The sequence below is a fragment of the Hippopotamus amphibius genome, chromosome 13, assembly GCF_030028045.1.
Source record: "Hippopotamus amphibius kiboko isolate mHipAmp2 chromosome 13, mHipAmp2.hap2, whole genome shotgun sequence".
In the NCBI taxonomy this organism is placed as follows: Eukaryota; Metazoa; Chordata; class Mammalia; order Artiodactyla; family Hippopotamidae; genus Hippopotamus; species Hippopotamus amphibius.
Window position 1 is genome coordinate 47,177,940 of NC_080198.1, and position 16,436 is coordinate 47,194,375.

The window sequence follows — 16,436 nt, forward strand, 5'->3', positions numbered from 1 at the left end:
CAGGCCCCAGCAGTGAAAGCGCCTAAGTCCTAACCACTGGACTGCCAAGGAATTCCCTGAACGTGGTATTTAAACATGATGCCATAATTTAAATGTGATGATAATACTTAGCCACTTTGAGTATTTTCTATTTTTAGAGTAAAAGTGCTATTTGAGTGGAAACAATTTTCCTTTTGGAGCCTTTCGGTTGGGGCTGCAAGCGCACCACCTGGTGGCAGGTACTCAAAACTGCAAGTGCAATCCCTGGGAGGCTGGGAGCCTCTGCAGGGAGGCTGGGAGCCTCTGAGGGAGCCCGGCCGCCTGCCCCTCCCTGGAGGCCCTTTGGAAGCTTCCCGCCCAGATCAGCCGTCTATTTTCTTCCTGCTCTGACAGAGGGAGAAGCCTGTCCTATATCTGCATCAGACAGTAGACAAGAGAACAGGAAAATCCAGTGTGGTGTTCAGTTCTGCTGTCGAAAGGACCCCGGCTGCCTAGAGACGGGGGATGGGGGCCTCTGCCAGGCAAAGGTCACCAGGCAGGCATTTCCCTCCCCGCCTCCACGCTTGGAAGGCACCAGCACTGGTTCCACGGCTCGCACACCACGCGGGTTCCTCGGCTCCCGGGGGGAGGGGAGGGGTGGCACCACAGGAGCCAGCAGCACAGGACTCACGCCCTCCTGTCTCTCTTGCAGGCAGACTCTGCTCTCCCTCATGGACCACGTGGCCGGGAGCTGGCTGACGTTCCGGATCTGGATGGACTCTGTGGCTTTCTGCCCCAGGCGCAGCAAACCAAACTGGAGGGCTGACACGTCGATGACGAGGGCAGGCCCCTGAGGCACCCAGGGGGGCCTGTCACCGGGCCACCCGGGCGTGGGCTCTGTGCCCCACCCTGGCCCCCTTTCCGGCCCGCCCAGCCGCCCAGCCCCACCAGGGGCACCTTAAAGGCCGCCTCGATGTGTAAGACCACCGGTGAGGGTGAGTCTTTGATTTCACACAGCAGGTTCTGGCTGGTCGGGCCGGGGACACCCCCGGTAAAGTTCAACTCAAAATTCTCCACCTCGCTGGGCTCTGGGAGAGAGAGGGGAAAGGGGAACTGTGGAGAAAGGAAGCAGGGGCAGCCCGCTCCGTGGCCGGGCCCAGATGCCTGGCCTTGGCTGCGGCCTCACCCACCACGGGGCCAGGCTACGGCTGAGCTGGTCAGGGGGCCGTGGACCCCGGCACAGGCCCCCGTCACCGTGAGCTCTCCTTCCCCAGCCAGCCCCTCCCTCGGTCCCCGCAGAACCTATGGTCCCCGTGCAGGGCTCCACTTCAATGACGTGGCAGTCGCGGATCCTCCCCCACGTGTAGCTGATGGCTGACCTGCTGTTGTTCCACATCTGAAAGACACACCCCGACCCAGCCTCCCCGTCAGATCTGTACTTGCTAAGGGACTGTGGGACTGTGGGCTCACAAAAGGTCCTCTTGAAATCCTCCCAGCTAAATCCCAGCCACCCAACAGCACTGACGCACACAGCGGGGTTTGTGGGCGCCGTATCCGGCCAAAGAACCCTAAACCCAGCAACAGGGGCCACAGTCCTATTGTTTGGAGGATGCTGGGAAGCTGACAAATGAGAGATGTGCCCAGCCCAGCATCTGTGTAAACCACGTGGGTTCCGGGGCTCTGGGAACAGCCTCGGCCTCTCTGCAGTGGCCGCCGCCACCACCAGCCTCTACAGCCTCTTCCTCCCCACACTCGCACCCGAGACCAGCACCATCTCGGCCAGCCTAGGCTGGGGACAGACAACCACCCACCTTAAAATCCTTCTTCACGTTTATGCCAATGTAGTTCTCCCCGGGGATGATGAGGGCATACGGTTCTAAGAGAAGCTGGAAAGGTTCCACTGAGCCTTTCACCTCGATTTCCAGGACGATCACGTCATCCACAGAGTGTGAGGGGTCCTTCGGGTTTTCCAAGTCCAGACTGAACACAAACCCACCATGAGCTGGGGGCCATCGCGTCTCCTATCTCTGCTTGTGAAAAGAAAGCGCCCCCTGCCCACAGCTCCCAAGCCCCCTGAAATCAGAGGCATCAGCAATGCCCTGAAACAGAGGAAGGCCCCTGGCTGTGACGGCAGCTCACCCGCAGGCCTGGGACAGTCCCTCCCTGCGCCTCCAGGCACCACACTGCAGCAGCGCCGGCCTGGGTCTCCACCCCAGCTGACTGGAGACCCCCACCGACAGCCTGCTTAGGGAAGAGCTGGTAGAGGTGCCACCACAGGGCAAAACCTCCCATTCGCCACCACCACCCAGGGGCCATCAGCCTGGCTGCCTGGCGGTAACCATGAGCCGGGGGCGCGGCTCCAAGGGTCCAGCGTGAAGAGTCCAGCGAGCCACAGCCTGCTCGCAGAGCCCGCCCAGGCCTGGGTGCCAGGGCGGCAAGGGCTTTCATGCACCAGAGCCTGGCGGGGCTCAGGGGCACCCCCACTCCATCCCAGCATCTCCCCCAGCATCCCCAGCGGGAGGGCAGGCCCACTGCCCACCCCTCAGCCAGGGGCCCAGTTCCCGCTCACCTCACGGGCTCTGGGACTTCCTCTAGCACCATCTGGAGCACACTGTGAAAATCCCTGGGCTGCAAGACAAACACAGCACCCTGAAGACAAAAGCCTGCCCCAGCGAAGGCTGGCGCGATGGCAGGCATTCCTCCTCCCCGTGGCCCGGCTGCCCGGGAGGTCTGCCACAAGACACAGGGCTGCTTCCCTTGGCAGTGCCCTCAGTGTGTGGTGTCTGAAGCACCACACTCTCCCGGGAGAGACAGTGAGGTGGCTGGATGCTGGGTTGAGAGGCAGACCTGATCTCTTACCAGCAAGGGTCCCTGGGCAGACCCTCACACTCCCCATCCCCTTATACACACGGCTTCGTGCTGGGGAGTGGGGGCTGTGTGAGCCTCACTCTGGGGAATCCCTTCTCACTCTTTCTGGGGGCTGCTGGGGGCTGGGCAGGAATGCTGACAACTTTGATGCAGTAGAAACACGGAAGACACCAGAGCCAAGGAAATGAGCCCAGGCTCTTGCTGCAGATGGGGTCTGTGGGATCGGGACCAGGCAAAACCAGCTGCTGCACACCAAGCCTGTCCACCGGCCCCACCCTCAGCTAAGTGCCAGCCTCGGCAGGATGCCAGGGATCTCGGCAGGGTCAGCTGTGGCTTCCAAAGAACAGGGACAGAGGGTGAAAACATCATGACCCAATCACGTGTGACCACCAAGATGGCCCCATTTGAACCTCTCGAGGAGAGAAGCTCAAGATGAACTCGTGGTCCGTGTGGGGGTTGAGAACGCCCATGTCGGGGGTGATGCAGAAGGCCGTCTCCCTGTCGGGGTGGTACTTGATGCTGTCCGTGCTGTAGGTTTCTCCAGGTATTAGGGAGCGCAGGTTGGGCTTCATGATCTGCCAGTGGAAGGCCAGCTCCACGTGCCTGTGGGGGCGACCTTGACAGTAGGCAGTGGACCCAAGGCCATGTCCCAGTTCTCCCGGACCAGGTCTTCCCATCTCCTGCCTGGCCTGGCCCTGCTCCCAGAGTGTGCAGGAAAGGACCCAGGAGCAGGAAGTGGCCAGGTGAGCCTTCAGGGCCTTCCCATGGGGGACACCGGGGGCATCTCGGTAAGGGAGAGCACAGGGGTCAGGGAGTCTAGGGCCAAATTACTCGGGGAAAACGGCAAGCCCCAGGAATCAGGCTGTAACCATTATGCTTCCCCCCAGATATCAGGAAAATTTTCTGCCGTATCTTCTACCACGTGAGTTTTTGTCACGTCAATCCCACCCTCCGCCTCTCCAGTGACGGCCTCCCAGGACTGCTGCCCTGTCCAGAAAGACAGGTGTCCACTGGCTGCCAACAGGAGCTGCGACAACTCCGCGGTGGCGGAAGGTGCGGGATTCCAGGTGTGCGGCCAACAGGGGATGGCAGGTTACAGCCACTCATCGTGCCAAGTGACAGCCTGTGTAAGGCCTGGGTTGTGTGGGCAGGCTGGCCGGGAGGCTCCCCGAGGCCTGCCCTGGTGTGATGGGGCAGCTCAGAGGATGGTCAGGGAATAAATGGTAGTGAGAGCTGAACCCACAGGCCATCACCTGTCTGACCTTGGGACCTGGGCAGCTTCCCCTCATGGGCTGGCCAGGACCTCCCTGGAAAACCGTTCCTGGTTAAGGACGGTCCAAAGGATCTAGAGCAACCCTGTCCAACATGACTCCCTGCAGTGATGGCCATGTTACAAATCTGCTCTAAGATGACAGCCACTAGCTACCCATGCAGCTACTGAGCACTTAAACATACGACGGCTGCCACTGAGGAAGTGAGTTTGTAATTTTATTTCATTTTAGTTGATTTCAAATCAAATAGTCGCATGTGGCTAGTGGCAACCTTGATGGACAGTGCAAATCTGGATCTTTCCCTCCCGTGCCCAGACTCCTCCCGGCCTCACTGGGACCTCTGGCCAGGTGAGGATGGAGGGAGGATGTGAGCTGGGGTCCCGCACAGGCATCACTCACGTGGCGTTTCTAATAATCAGCAGTTTGCTGGCTGTAGACTGAAGGTTTTCAGGCTCAAAGCGGATGAAGTGCTGGGCTGTCAAGTCTGTGAGCTCTCCCGGCTCTGGCTGACTTTTTTCACCAGAAACATAGATCAGCTCTAGAGCCACCAGCTGCCCGATTCCTGACAAAGTAAGGTCGTGAAGTTTCAGTAGGGCTGAAATCAGGACTCTGTGTGCCCAGGCCACCATCCACACACAGCTGGCCGTGATCGTGGCCCTGAGAAGTGCACACAGAGGAGGACAGGGAGCCAACAGCATACAGACTCACGTCCCCACATCATCACAGACCAAAAGGAGGTGATTTCAATAACCTAGCACATAGTAGGCACTCAATTAATGCCTGCTGAGTGAAACTGTGTGGATGGTAGACAGATGCAAGGAAGGAACAGGGCACCTTAAGAAAATTTAGCAGGATATCCCTTCTAAACTCTACAGGAACCTGACTGTTTCTGTGTGAGTCACTGGCAGTTCCCCAAAGGAGATCAAGGTAAGTTTCAAAGTGACTGGATGAAAGCTCTCCCCCCAGGTTTCCATCTCTCTTGCACCAGACGGCCCCTCGGGACAGTCCTGCAGGCCACACTGGCTTGGGCCTCTTAAGGTCTGACCAGCGCGAGAGGCCCCAAACCAGAGCCCAGAACCCTGGAGGCCGCAGCATCCGCTGAGTGGGCCCTCCCCGCCAGCGTGGACTGGGCACAGCCGGGCCGCCTCGGGGAGTGCGCCCAAGCCCACCTGTGGTCACCAGCTCCTTTGTCTGGCAGTTGTCGCACACGATGACGAAGGTCTGTTCTGCCTTCCCCAGGCTGGCTGGGAGGAACAGGACCTGGGGAGAGAGGGGCTTCCACCTCCTCACCCTTCTCTTCTCAGCCACACCCCCTCCCTCTGGCCCCCAGTTCTCCCTCCCCTCCAAGCCCCCTCTCTAAAGCTGGAGGGTTCAGCCCAGGCTCCACCAAGTAATTTGGGGAGCATGTTGAAAGGCTATGAAGAGAGGGGCCTCCTTGGTGGCGCAGTGGTTAAGAATCCACCTGCCAATGCAGGGGACACGGGTTCGATCCCTGGTCCGGGAAGATCCCACATGCCGCAGAGCAACTAAGCCCGTGTGCCACAACTACTGAGCCCATATGCCACAACTACTGAAACCTGTGCACCCAGAGCCCGTGCTCTGCAACAGGAGAAGCCACAGCAATGAGAAGCCTGCACAACGCAACAAAGAGTAGCCCCCGCTCACTGCAACTAGAGAAAGCCGGCGCACAGCAACGAAGACCCAAGCAGCCAATAAATAAATAAATAAACTTAACATATTTTTTTAAAGAGACTATGAAGAGAGAACTCACAGAGACTGAAATACAAATGGCTCTTAAATAATAACATGTTTAAGCTCATTCATAATAAAACAAATGGAAATGCAATCCACCCGGAAGAACAGTTTCTCACGCCTCCTACTGGCAAAGAGCAGAAAGTTAGTGATCATAAAAGCAGTGACAGGATGCCTTAATTTTCTTCAAAATAATCTAGAGGGGCAGGGTGGGGTTTGGGGGAAGAGATGGAGGGATGTAAAGCCAATAAGGTTGGCCAAGAGTTGATCAATGTTGAAGCTGCGTAATGAGTACACTACCACTGGGTGATCCTTAAATTATTCTATTTTTGTATATGGGTTTGTTTCTTGTTTTTTTTGGTTTGTTTGTTTGGTTGGTTGGTTTTGTTTTTTTGTTTTTGCTTCGCCAGTTGGGCTTCTGTCCTTTTTTAAAAAAACTGAAGTATAGTTGATTAACAATGTTGTGTTAGTTTCAGGTGTACAGCAAAGTGACTCAGTTATACATATAAACATACATCTATTCTTTTGCAGATTATTTCTGTATATGTTTTTAAATGTCCATGATAACAGTTTTTTTTTATAATAGTTTTTTTCAGTTTGATAACATATTGTATTGGCGAAGGTGTGAGAAAATAGGCACCCTCACATGTTGTTGTTGGAAGTATAAATTGATACAATCCACATGGTGGGGAGTTTGGCAACATGTATCACAATTATGAGAGCAGAGACCCTAAGTAAGCAGATGCACATCAAGGACTGTATCCTTCAGGCAGGACAGAGTGATGTATGTATAAGCTATTCCCTGAGATGGCCAGAGATCAGAAATAATCTTCATGTCCATCCTTAGGAGACAGCTGACCTAAATTATGATTCATACGCACAGTGGAATACTATCCAGCTGTAAAAAATATACGAAATGGTAAGAAAATACACAGTGTAGAACAGAGCACAGAGTGGGCAACTATTTGTGTGAAGGAAAAATGGAAACAAAGGAAAGAAAAAAACCATGTGCAGTTGCTTAGGTAGGCATCAGGCATCTCTGGAAGGGCACTCAAACCTGGTAAGGCTGTGACCTCTGGGTGGCTGAGGAACTGGGGGGAGAGGGAGTATTTCACTGTGTATCTATTTGTGTCTTTTGAATTTTTAACCATGTAAATCTATTTATTTGGAAATATGAATAATTTTTAAAATAAACAAAATCCCAATCAGTAAACAAAATTTACATAAGGAATGCAAAGGGGAAAACCTCCCTCTGACTCCCCCACTGCTCCCCAAAGACTCCTGCTGCCACCCTCTTCCTTTCCTTGGAGATCACAGGAGGATGGGATGAGGGGGACATCATGGCCTGGGCAGAGGTGACCAGCCCCAACTCCTTAAAGCCACCACAAGGCTCTAAGGCCTGGGCTATGCCAAGAGGACCCGGCTCACCCTTCAGCAACAGATGAGGATGGATAAAGCCCTACTGTGCCCCTGAATTGGCCTTGTCCTGACCCAAACAGCTAGGTTCTTCTCAGGATTAGATCATCACGGACATGAATGAGACAGCATTGCTCCAGAGCTCCAGAACCAGATCCATCAGACACTTAAAACTGGAAAGGAGCTGACACAGGAAGCCCTTCTTTACGCCGTGGCAAATAAGCTTATGGCCGTCTTCCTCAAACTTTGCTGCACACACAGAATCACCTGGGGAGCCTGAAAAATCCTATGCCCAGGCCACACCCCAGACCAATTAACTCAAAACCTCAGGGCTGGGGCCCAGGCATCAGTGTGTTTGCAAGTTTCTCAGCGGACAGTCGTGTGCAGCTGAGTTTGAAAACCTGTGGCTCTTGGCTGTCACTACCTGAGGACCTGGTGTAAGCCAAATCCCCCTCCCCAGAACCCAGACAGCTTTTACTCTTGAACGTGGGTAAGTGAGGCAGGCCACGCACACTTGTGGCAGCCCCACACCCAGCCACGGGACAGCACAGAGTCAGGCTCCTGGAGCAGGGGGTGGGGAGACAGAGGGGTGGGGTGACAGGGGCAGGAAGACATCTCCATGTTTCACAGCCTCTTCCGAGAACCAGTGAGCAGGTGTGACAGGCCCAAGGGACCACATCAAGGGGTCACTTAGGAAAGGAGGAGCCCACAGCCCAGTGGTCAGACTCTGGGAGCTTCTGCAGAGGTTCAGGATGAGGCCTAAGGAAGGCAGGCCTTGTTGACCATATAACTGAGGATGAAACAGGAAAGAGAACAAAGGTACCAGACTTGGGGGCGGGGTGGTCCAAGACAGACTAAAGGACCAGCTGGGAGATCCTGGAGGCAGCTTAGATGTTAGTGGAGGTGACCCCCAGGCTCACCGGTGGACAAACATCCTTCAGGGACTGTGGTGGCAGTGCTAGGGCTTTCTCTGTGAGGCAGGTCATAGGAGACTCAAATGACATCACCCCACAGAATGCAAAAGCATGCTCCTACACAGAAACCACCAAGGCTGGGGCCTGGGAGTGGATATCTGGGTCATGAAGACACAGAGGCAGGAATTCCCTGGTGGTCCAGTGGTTAGAACTCCGTGCTCGCACTGCCGAGGGCCTGGGTTCAATCCCTGGAAGGGGAACTAAGATCCCACAAGCTGCGCAGCATGGCCAAAAAAAAAAAAAAACCCCAGAAAACAAAAAACCACACAGGTAAATGAAATCAAGCAAGCAGCTGAGGAAACAGCCATCCACTCATAAGGAAACACAAGCTAGTGTCTCATCACCTACCTCCACGAAAACGGCCTGTCCCGGAGCCAGCTCGAACACCGACGGCAGGACCCCAAAGGGAGGCTGCTCAACGAAGCCGACGGTTGCGACAGCCTTAAAGAGAAGCAGAAGACCCCACAGTGTGGGAGAGATCGTAAAACCTCGTGCTCAGACGACACACGTCTCTCCTCCAGACATCCATTTGTGATGCGAAGGGTCTTATGCCATCACCCATCTCCTGTTCGTGAAGAAACCGAGGCTCACCCACTCGGCCAGCACCTCCTCAGCCGGCGCCGGGCACCAGGTGGGGCTCTGAGGGTTGAAGACGAGTACCTGACGAGTGTCTGCAAAGAGCTGCCTGCTGGCAGGAGGTACAAGGAGGACCACTGACGAGTGTTTCAGAGGCAAAGCGGGAGGCGTGAGAGAGGGCCTGCCCGAGGAGGGGGGCTCCCAAGGCGCAGTCCTTCCCCTACCACGGCGCCCTGTGTGGTTGGCGCGGCTTCTGTGCCTGCCTCCATCCTCGACCCACCCCTGGCCGTGAGCTCCTGAGTCAGCGGAAGCTGCCATCTTGTCAGCAGAGCTGCACCCAGGTGCCGCTCAGCATGCCAGGGACACAAGCCTATGCCTCCAGGACCCAGGCAGGTGACAGAAAGCAGTGACGTGTGTGTCTGGGAACACGGGGTCCTCTGGATCTACCACGTGTTTCGCGAGATGCAGGTACAGCAAAATATCTCTACCCTGAGAGAGGTAACCACGTGAGTGTGACCATCCGTGTTATCAGCGGTCGGCTGCCCCCTCCCCCCCGGGGGGGCGGTGAGGGTCGGGGGAAGGGGAGAGCTGGGCAGACAGGACGGGATGCCCACACCCCCTGCTCCTCAGCTCTGGCCGACAGGCCATTGTGGAGCCTGGCCCAGGGCTGCACGTCTCCCAGTCTTTCAGACAGACTGGAGGTGCACATTTTTACACGAAATCTATTTTTAAATGTTGGCTCAAAAATGTTTCTAAGCTCTGTGCCAAATAAATGTACCCACAAAATTCAGCCGAAGAGCTGCCAATCTGTGACCTTTGCAATATTCAAACATTTGCTACAATGATGACTGACTGACGGACTGAGTGAATGAACGCAGTGACGTCTGAGCTGGGCCTTGGCAGGTAAGAGAGGTGACAGGACCTGCCCAGGTCACACAGGTATCAGCGCTGGTCTCTATACACGCTGATGCTCGCTGGACCGCGGCAGCTGGAGGGAGAGGTGATAAAATTCTGCTCTCTGGGTGTCTCCCGTCCCTCACAGGGGTTCTTTCACCTGATGGATTTGCTCTTTCCAGGCAGCAGTCCGTGAGCACTCACCCTGAAGCTGGGTGGCGGCCAGCTCTTCCGGGGCATGATGCAGAACTTGCCGGCGCTGAAGCCCACGTTTTTGCAGATGAATCTGGTTCTCTTCACACCCCCAATGAGGCAGTAACCACAGTCCAACACCGGCGACACTGCAGCCACAGGGAAAAACAGGCAAGAGGAATAGCGCAGGCCGCCCCTCGTCGTCCTCCGGAGGCCCAGCCCGAGCTGAGAGCAGCTGTGGAGGGGCGGGAGGACGGATGCCTCGGGACTCCACGCCCTCGGGCCTCAGCCAGCACCACCCGGCCTGGCCCTGGGGGTGGCAGTCAGGGTCCCAACTTGCAGCCTGTGCCCAGCCCAAGGGGCTCGTAAATGAGGGCGCCCAGCCAAAGCCAGCCACCCCACGGCCACACAGGTGGTGCCCACAGAGGGCTCCAGGCACACCGTCTTCCCTCGCTGTGGCACAGGCCCGCTCGGGGTGTCCCCGAGCCAGCGACACCCAGGCTGGGGTCAGCTGGGCTGCTGGCCTCCTCCCCGATGTGCGTCACCCACAGACAGCCTCCACGGGAAGCAGGATGGTCGGGGCCTGACGCTGGAGCACTGTGCGGAAGCTTCTGGCAGGTCCCTTCTCAGGACCCAGAAGCCCCTGTGCTGCCACGAAGGGCCCCTGCGGGCAGGCGGCCTTACAGGGGCGCCAGCCCTCGTCGAACCCCCGGGGGAGCAGAGCGCACTCACAGGTCAGCACTGGGGGCGGCCTCCGGGCCTGCAGGGGGATCAGGAGCGTGTGCGCTGACTGCGTCTCCACTAAAATAAAGTCATCAAAATCCCCAAGACAGTCGGGGAAAAACTGGACAATGTACTGGCAGGTCATTCCAGGAGCCACCATTCCACCTTTTCCTGGGAACATCCCTGCGGGTGACAAAAGCGAAAAATGAGATTCTGGAGGCCAGGTAAAAAGCCCAGGGCCTGGGGTGGTGGGGGAGTGATAGGGTCCACCTGGAGTGCCCAGGCCTGGAATGCCCGGTCCTATGGCTTAGCATTTATTCTGTGGGCAGCACAGAGGCATTTGAGGGTTCTGGTGGGAGGGGGGTGACGTGATCACAGTTGTTCTTGAGGAAACACTGCGCCATAGGAGCAGGAAGGCTGGCTGGGAAGCCACTGCGATGGCCCAAGTGAGGAAACAGGGGTCCTGACTGAGGGCAGTGACAGCGTGCAGGGGGAGGAGAGGGCAGAACCGAGCCTGGAGGGGAGAGATCCGAGGAGGAACTGTCGGGACTGGGGGCCTTTGCTGGAGGGTGGGGCCGGGAGGCTGCGCGGAGCCTCAGGGATGCAGCCTTGGGGGTCACCCGAGGGCCCGGTGGGCGTGTAACCAGGGGCAAGACCAGCATATGATTTCGAGGCCATCCAGGCTGCTGCCACCCTGAGCTCACCCAATCCCAGAGAGAAGTAGGGCGTGGACGGCGGGAGGACTCGCAGGTGGCGGCTGGTGGACGTGGTGTTCTGCAGCGAGATTACCATCTGTTCAAAGGCAAAGCGATGTGTGTGGACAAAGGCTGTGGAGTCTGGGGTTCACTGAATCATGTGGGAAGGGGTGGGGGGATACCCGACATGAGCCTGGCACAGAAGAGGAACACCATACACGCACACACCTTTGGCTTTTATTTTGGGAAATATTACACTGGGAAACAGGTGTAAATTACAACATGACAAGATGTGTTTCCATCACCCAGCTTAAGAAGTAAAACACTAGAAATACAGATGAAGCCCTGCCCCAGCCCCCCACCAGAAAAGAGCTTCAACAAAGTTTGAAGCATGTCTTCACACTTTTACTCATATGTACGTATTCCTAAATCAACATTTAAATCCCTTTTTGGAGATGTCCCTGATGGCGCAGTGGTTAAGAATCTGCCTGCCAATGCAGGGGACACGGGTTCGATCCCTGCTCCAGGAAGATCCCACATGCTGCGGAGCAACTAAGCCCGTGCGACACAACTATTGAGCCTGTGCTCTAGAGCCCATGAGCCACAACTATTGAGCCCGTGTGCCATGACTAATGGAGCCCACGCGCCTAGAGCCCACGCTCCACAACAAGAGAAGCCACCACAATGAGGAGCCCGCACACCAAAACAAAGAGTAGCCCCTGCTCTATGCAACTACAGAAAACCCACGTGCAGCAATGAGGACCCAACACAATTAATTAATTAATTAATTAATTTTAAAAAATCCATTTTTGGCCAGCACAACATATTGCCTCAATCAACCTGTGAACCAGACCCAAGTGTGGAAGAGACCCATATTATAATTTTAATTTTTATTTCTCTGTTATTAATGATGATGAGCATCTTTTTTTTTTTAACATTTGTTTGCTATTTATTTCCTCTCGTGTGATGTGTCTGTTCATAGTGCCCCTTTGCCATTGTGTAGTTTGTCTTTTTCGTATTGATTTGTAGGAATTCTTTACATATTCTGGGTACTAATTCTTTATAAGGTATATGCTATACTTTATAAAGCATAAGTATATAACCTGTATAAGTTTATAGCTTGCATTATCTTTTTTTTTTTTTCCCCAGGGTTTGATGATTATGTAATGAAGGCCCCTATTATAATACATGGTGCACAGTTGGAGGATTACTGTGGGAACCTTTTTTTTGTTGTTGTTAAAATAAAAATTTTATTTATTTATATTTATTTATTTATTTATTTATTTATTTATTTATTTATTATTTTTGGGGGGATACACCAAGTTCAATCATTTGTTTTTATACACATATCCCTGTATTTAGCTTGCATTATCTTTTGATGTGCAATTTCTAAAATTTTAATATAAAATTTATCAACCTTTTGTTCAAGGTTTATACCTCAGTTTCAAGAAATCTTTCTCTCTCTCCTATATTTTCTTCTTAAATTTTTGCTTGAGATCTTTGCTGGAAAGTATTTTGTTTAGGTTGTGGAGCGAGGTACGGATTAAATTATTTTCCATTATGGCAACAAGGATACTAACTCAGTTTTGCCTCTTCAGGTCTGCACACGTGCGCAGGACAGCTCTGGCGCTCTCCTTCAATCTGCTGCTACTCTCCAGACTCAGGGCTCGCTGCAGCCACTGCTGTCATTACAGATGGAGGTGCTCATGGCAGTGGCTTCCCCTCATGTCCACTGAGGCAGGCCTCCAGAGAGCCTTGCTCCCAGCCACACGAGGCAAACCCCCAACCAATGAGAGGCAAGATCCAGAGTTTTTGAAGGGATGTCCCACATGACAAAATAATCAATTGCACCTTCTGAAAGTCAGCTCAGAAACACATTCTTATATTGGCTCTGCTTCCTTCCATCCCCTCTCCTCACTCCTCCCTGGAATTGCAAACAATAGCACATAATCTCACCACCTCAGATTCTGCTTTACGTGGAACCCGGGCTATGATACTTTGCATCAGAAGGGTCCTAAAACAGCAGACCCTTAGGAAGTGATTCTGGAGTGGGCTTTCTGCACAGTGCGGCGGCGACCAGAACTCTAGCTGGTGCGAAGTAGGGTGTGGTGACCCCTGGGGTGCGTGACCATTACTAAGGCTTTCGCCCATGGTCAACTGAAACGAGGTGCAGGCAGAGGTCAGGCATTGAAACACAGCTGCAAGGTCTGGGAAGACAGTAATTACAAGCACTGTGGAGTGGGCTGGCTTTCCTTAACAGCACTGGACGCCTTGGAGGGAAAAAATGCAAGCTCAGGGCAGCCAACTGGCAACTCAAGGGCCACCATGAAGACATTCCTTACATTCCTGGGTTACACGCAATTTGCTCCTGGGGTGTGTGTGTGTGTGTGTGTGTGTGTGTGTGTGTGTGTGTGTTTCTTCTTGCTTGATTTTTGACTTAGTATTTCTGAACCTATGTTCTTTTTTTTTCTTTCTTTTGAATGTTTTAAATTTACCAAAATGTGGAAGGAAAACAAAAGTGAAAGTATATGAAACATAATAAGCCCCTAGCTTACAAGGTACAGGTCTCTATTCCTGCCACACCTCCTTAGCTTCCAGCACTCACAGCCAGCATCCCATTTTGCTCCCCATCTCAGGACAGACAAGCCCTCTCACAGCTCCAGAAGGCTGGGGGATGAGACTTGACCTGTGTTCTTCAGCAGGACGGGCTTACAGCTTTCATTGTCATAGTTCCTTATTTGGCTTTGGTGTCAAGGTAACACTAGGCTCTGTCTTAGTCCCAAACACCATAAACTGGGTGGCTTATGAAGAACAGGAATGCATTTCTCGCAGTTCTGGAGGCTGGACAGTCTCAGATCAAGATGCCAGCATGGCTGTGTTTTGGTGGGGGCTCTCTTCCATTCACAGCTGGCACCTTCTCACGGTGTCCTCAAGTGGCAGAAGGGGCAAGGGATCTCTCTAGAGCCTCTTCAGAAAGGCACTAATCCCCTTCATGAAGGCTCCACCCTCATGACCTAAGCACCTCCCCAAGGCCCCACCTTCTAATACCATCATCTTGAAGGGTTAGGATTTCAATGTACGAATTTTCAAGGGACACAAATGTTCAGACCATAGCAGGCTCATTACCTAAGAATGAGGGTATGTTCCTTTTTTTTCCTAGTCTCTGACAGTTTATATAAGACAGGGATTAGCTTGAATGTTTGGTGGTGTACACCTTTAAAAAGATATGGGCATGGCATTTCTTTCAGTCGAAAGTTTTCTTTTTAAGTTATTTGCATCAAAGTTGGACAGCCACATAGTTTAAAGAGTCAAAGAGTTCTACAAAATGTTGAAAATAGAACCCCTGCCCTCTTCCCCTGCATCTACCCGCACCATTTCCCACACCCAAATGCACTTTTTCATCCTTTAGCTGACTATTTTGGAATTTCCTTCCATGTCTCCAGATGGCATGCTATTTTTTTTTTCAGTTTTAGGCATTAATTACAGATACCCTCTCTTTCCTTGCCCATAACCAGCTCACCGTACGCCATGCCCTTCCTATCTCATCTTCCCGATGTAAGTTATGTTATACTCATGGTTAGATCAGTAATGTCTACATTATTGCTGCTAGGTAAATGCTATTCACAGCTGAGCACGAAATTCTCCCTTATACAATTTTTGTTTTTCCTGGAGTTAATCAACCAATTATTTTGTTTGCTATGTACTTATCAATAATTTATTCTCTCTCCACTACCCTACAAATCTCTTTCCAAGATGTCCAGATGTATCAGAGACTCTTATCGGTGTCACCCCCACAAGTCAACTGCTCCTAGAGCTGTCTGGCTTCTTCTAATCTGGACCGGTCGCGTGCTACACCTGCTGTCACCCCAGACAGGACACCCCCTGTAGCAGTTTTCAGACACGTCCAGTTCTTGGACACACCTCCCGCTGAGAGGTGAGGTCTGTGTAGCTCTCCCTGGCATTTGGACCCACCTTAGTGACCTGTTTGTAATCTGCAGCCATGCAGAGGAAGTAATGACTTTCCTATTCCAAGGGAACCTCCAAGGTTGGGTCGTAAAAAATGATGCAACCTCCTTCTTGCTTGCTGGGATACTCACTCTGAAGCTCTGATCACTCACTTTGAGCCTCCTGATTACCCTGAGGCAGCCATTCTGTGAGGAAGCCCAGGCCCCAAGGAGCCTCCGCGTGCACGTGCTCTGTTAACCCCCTCAGCGGACAGCCAACATCAACTACTATGCGAACGAAAACGCCTCAGCCAGTTCCAGCCCCATCTTTGCGGTTAGCCCTGGGCACTGACTCCTTCCAGCTAAGGCCCCAAACGTCGTGAAACAAGCCATTCCCACTGTGCCCTGTCAGAACTTCGGATCCAAGGAATCTACAAGCGTGATAAAATGGTTGTTCGAGGTTGTTAAGCTGTGCAGCAGTAACTGCAACGCCTCTTAACCACTACGAACCTGGGCCTTTCCTTCACCTCTCTCCTATGCTGGATCTCTTGCTTCCCACATACCAAGCCTGCCTCTTCCTTGGTTTACTCACTTCTATAGGGTAGCATGTTCCCTAGGAGTTTCCCGAGAAAGGGTGCATGGGACATACATTTTTAGAGACTTGGCAAATTTGAAAATGTTTTTATCCTTAAACTTTATACTTTTGCTGGGTAAATAACTTATGTACACAGTCATATGCCCAACAGATGCAAGGTGCATTTCTAAGAGACGTCACTAGATACAAGTCAATTTATAGAATAGACTGGGGCAGACTGTGTTTCTCCTTTGGGGAGGCTTACCCTGGGGAAACCAGCTACTGTACTATGAGGAAGGGAAGAGAAAGAAAGGAACTAGCTGATGTGGAGAAGCCTTAGGGGGAGGAACTGAGGTCTCAGCTGAAAGACGGCTAAAACCACCACACATGGGAATGAATGAGACTTTGGCCCCAGTCTCTTGGCTAAGACCCCACACATCACAGAGTAGAGATAAACTGTCCTAGCTGTCACCTATCTGATCAGAAAGCAAACTGCTCTTTCACACTGCTAAGTCTTGGGGGCAATTTGTTACATGGTCACAGTAACTGGAACGCTAAACATATTATAAGAGATTCCAAGGAAAGTTGCCGTTAAAAGC

The 16,436-nt window shown here is 52.9% G+C and overlaps 1 protein-coding gene across 7 annotated transcripts in view; it reads right to left on the reverse strand.

Annotated features, from left to right (window-relative positions):
• Positions 1 to 16,436, reverse strand: part of DLEC1 (DLEC1 cilia and flagella associated protein) — a 97,204-nt gene that overhangs the window by 28,841 nt on the left and 51,927 nt on the right. For 6 of the 7 annotated variants that reach the window (XR_009048692.1, XM_057704779.1, XM_057704780.1 and 3 more), the window contains exons 7-18: positions 11,329 to 11,416; positions 10,634 to 10,807; positions 9,914 to 10,050; positions 8,588 to 8,680; positions 5,267 to 5,357; positions 4,497 to 4,659; positions 3,237 to 3,429; positions 2,528 to 2,586; positions 1,770 to 1,938; positions 1,261 to 1,354; positions 916 to 1,046; positions 650 to 808 (exon numbers count right to left, since the gene is read on the reverse strand). Coding sequence is in view for 6 of the 7 variants with exons in the window: in XM_057704779.1 (XP_057560762.1) it covers positions 650 to 808; positions 916 to 1,046; positions 1,261 to 1,354; positions 1,770 to 1,938; positions 2,528 to 2,586; positions 3,237 to 3,429; positions 4,497 to 4,659; positions 5,267 to 5,357; positions 8,588 to 8,680; positions 9,914 to 10,050; positions 10,634 to 10,807; positions 11,329 to 11,416 (1,551 nt within the window). In the remaining variant the exon portion in view is untranslated. The remainder of the gene's footprint in view (positions 1 to 649; positions 809 to 915; positions 1,047 to 1,260; positions 1,355 to 1,769; positions 1,939 to 2,527; positions 2,587 to 3,236; positions 3,430 to 4,496; positions 4,660 to 5,266; positions 5,358 to 8,587; positions 8,681 to 9,913; positions 10,051 to 10,633; positions 10,808 to 11,328; positions 11,417 to 16,436) is intronic. The other variant, XM_057704776.1, reaches the window with a different exon arrangement.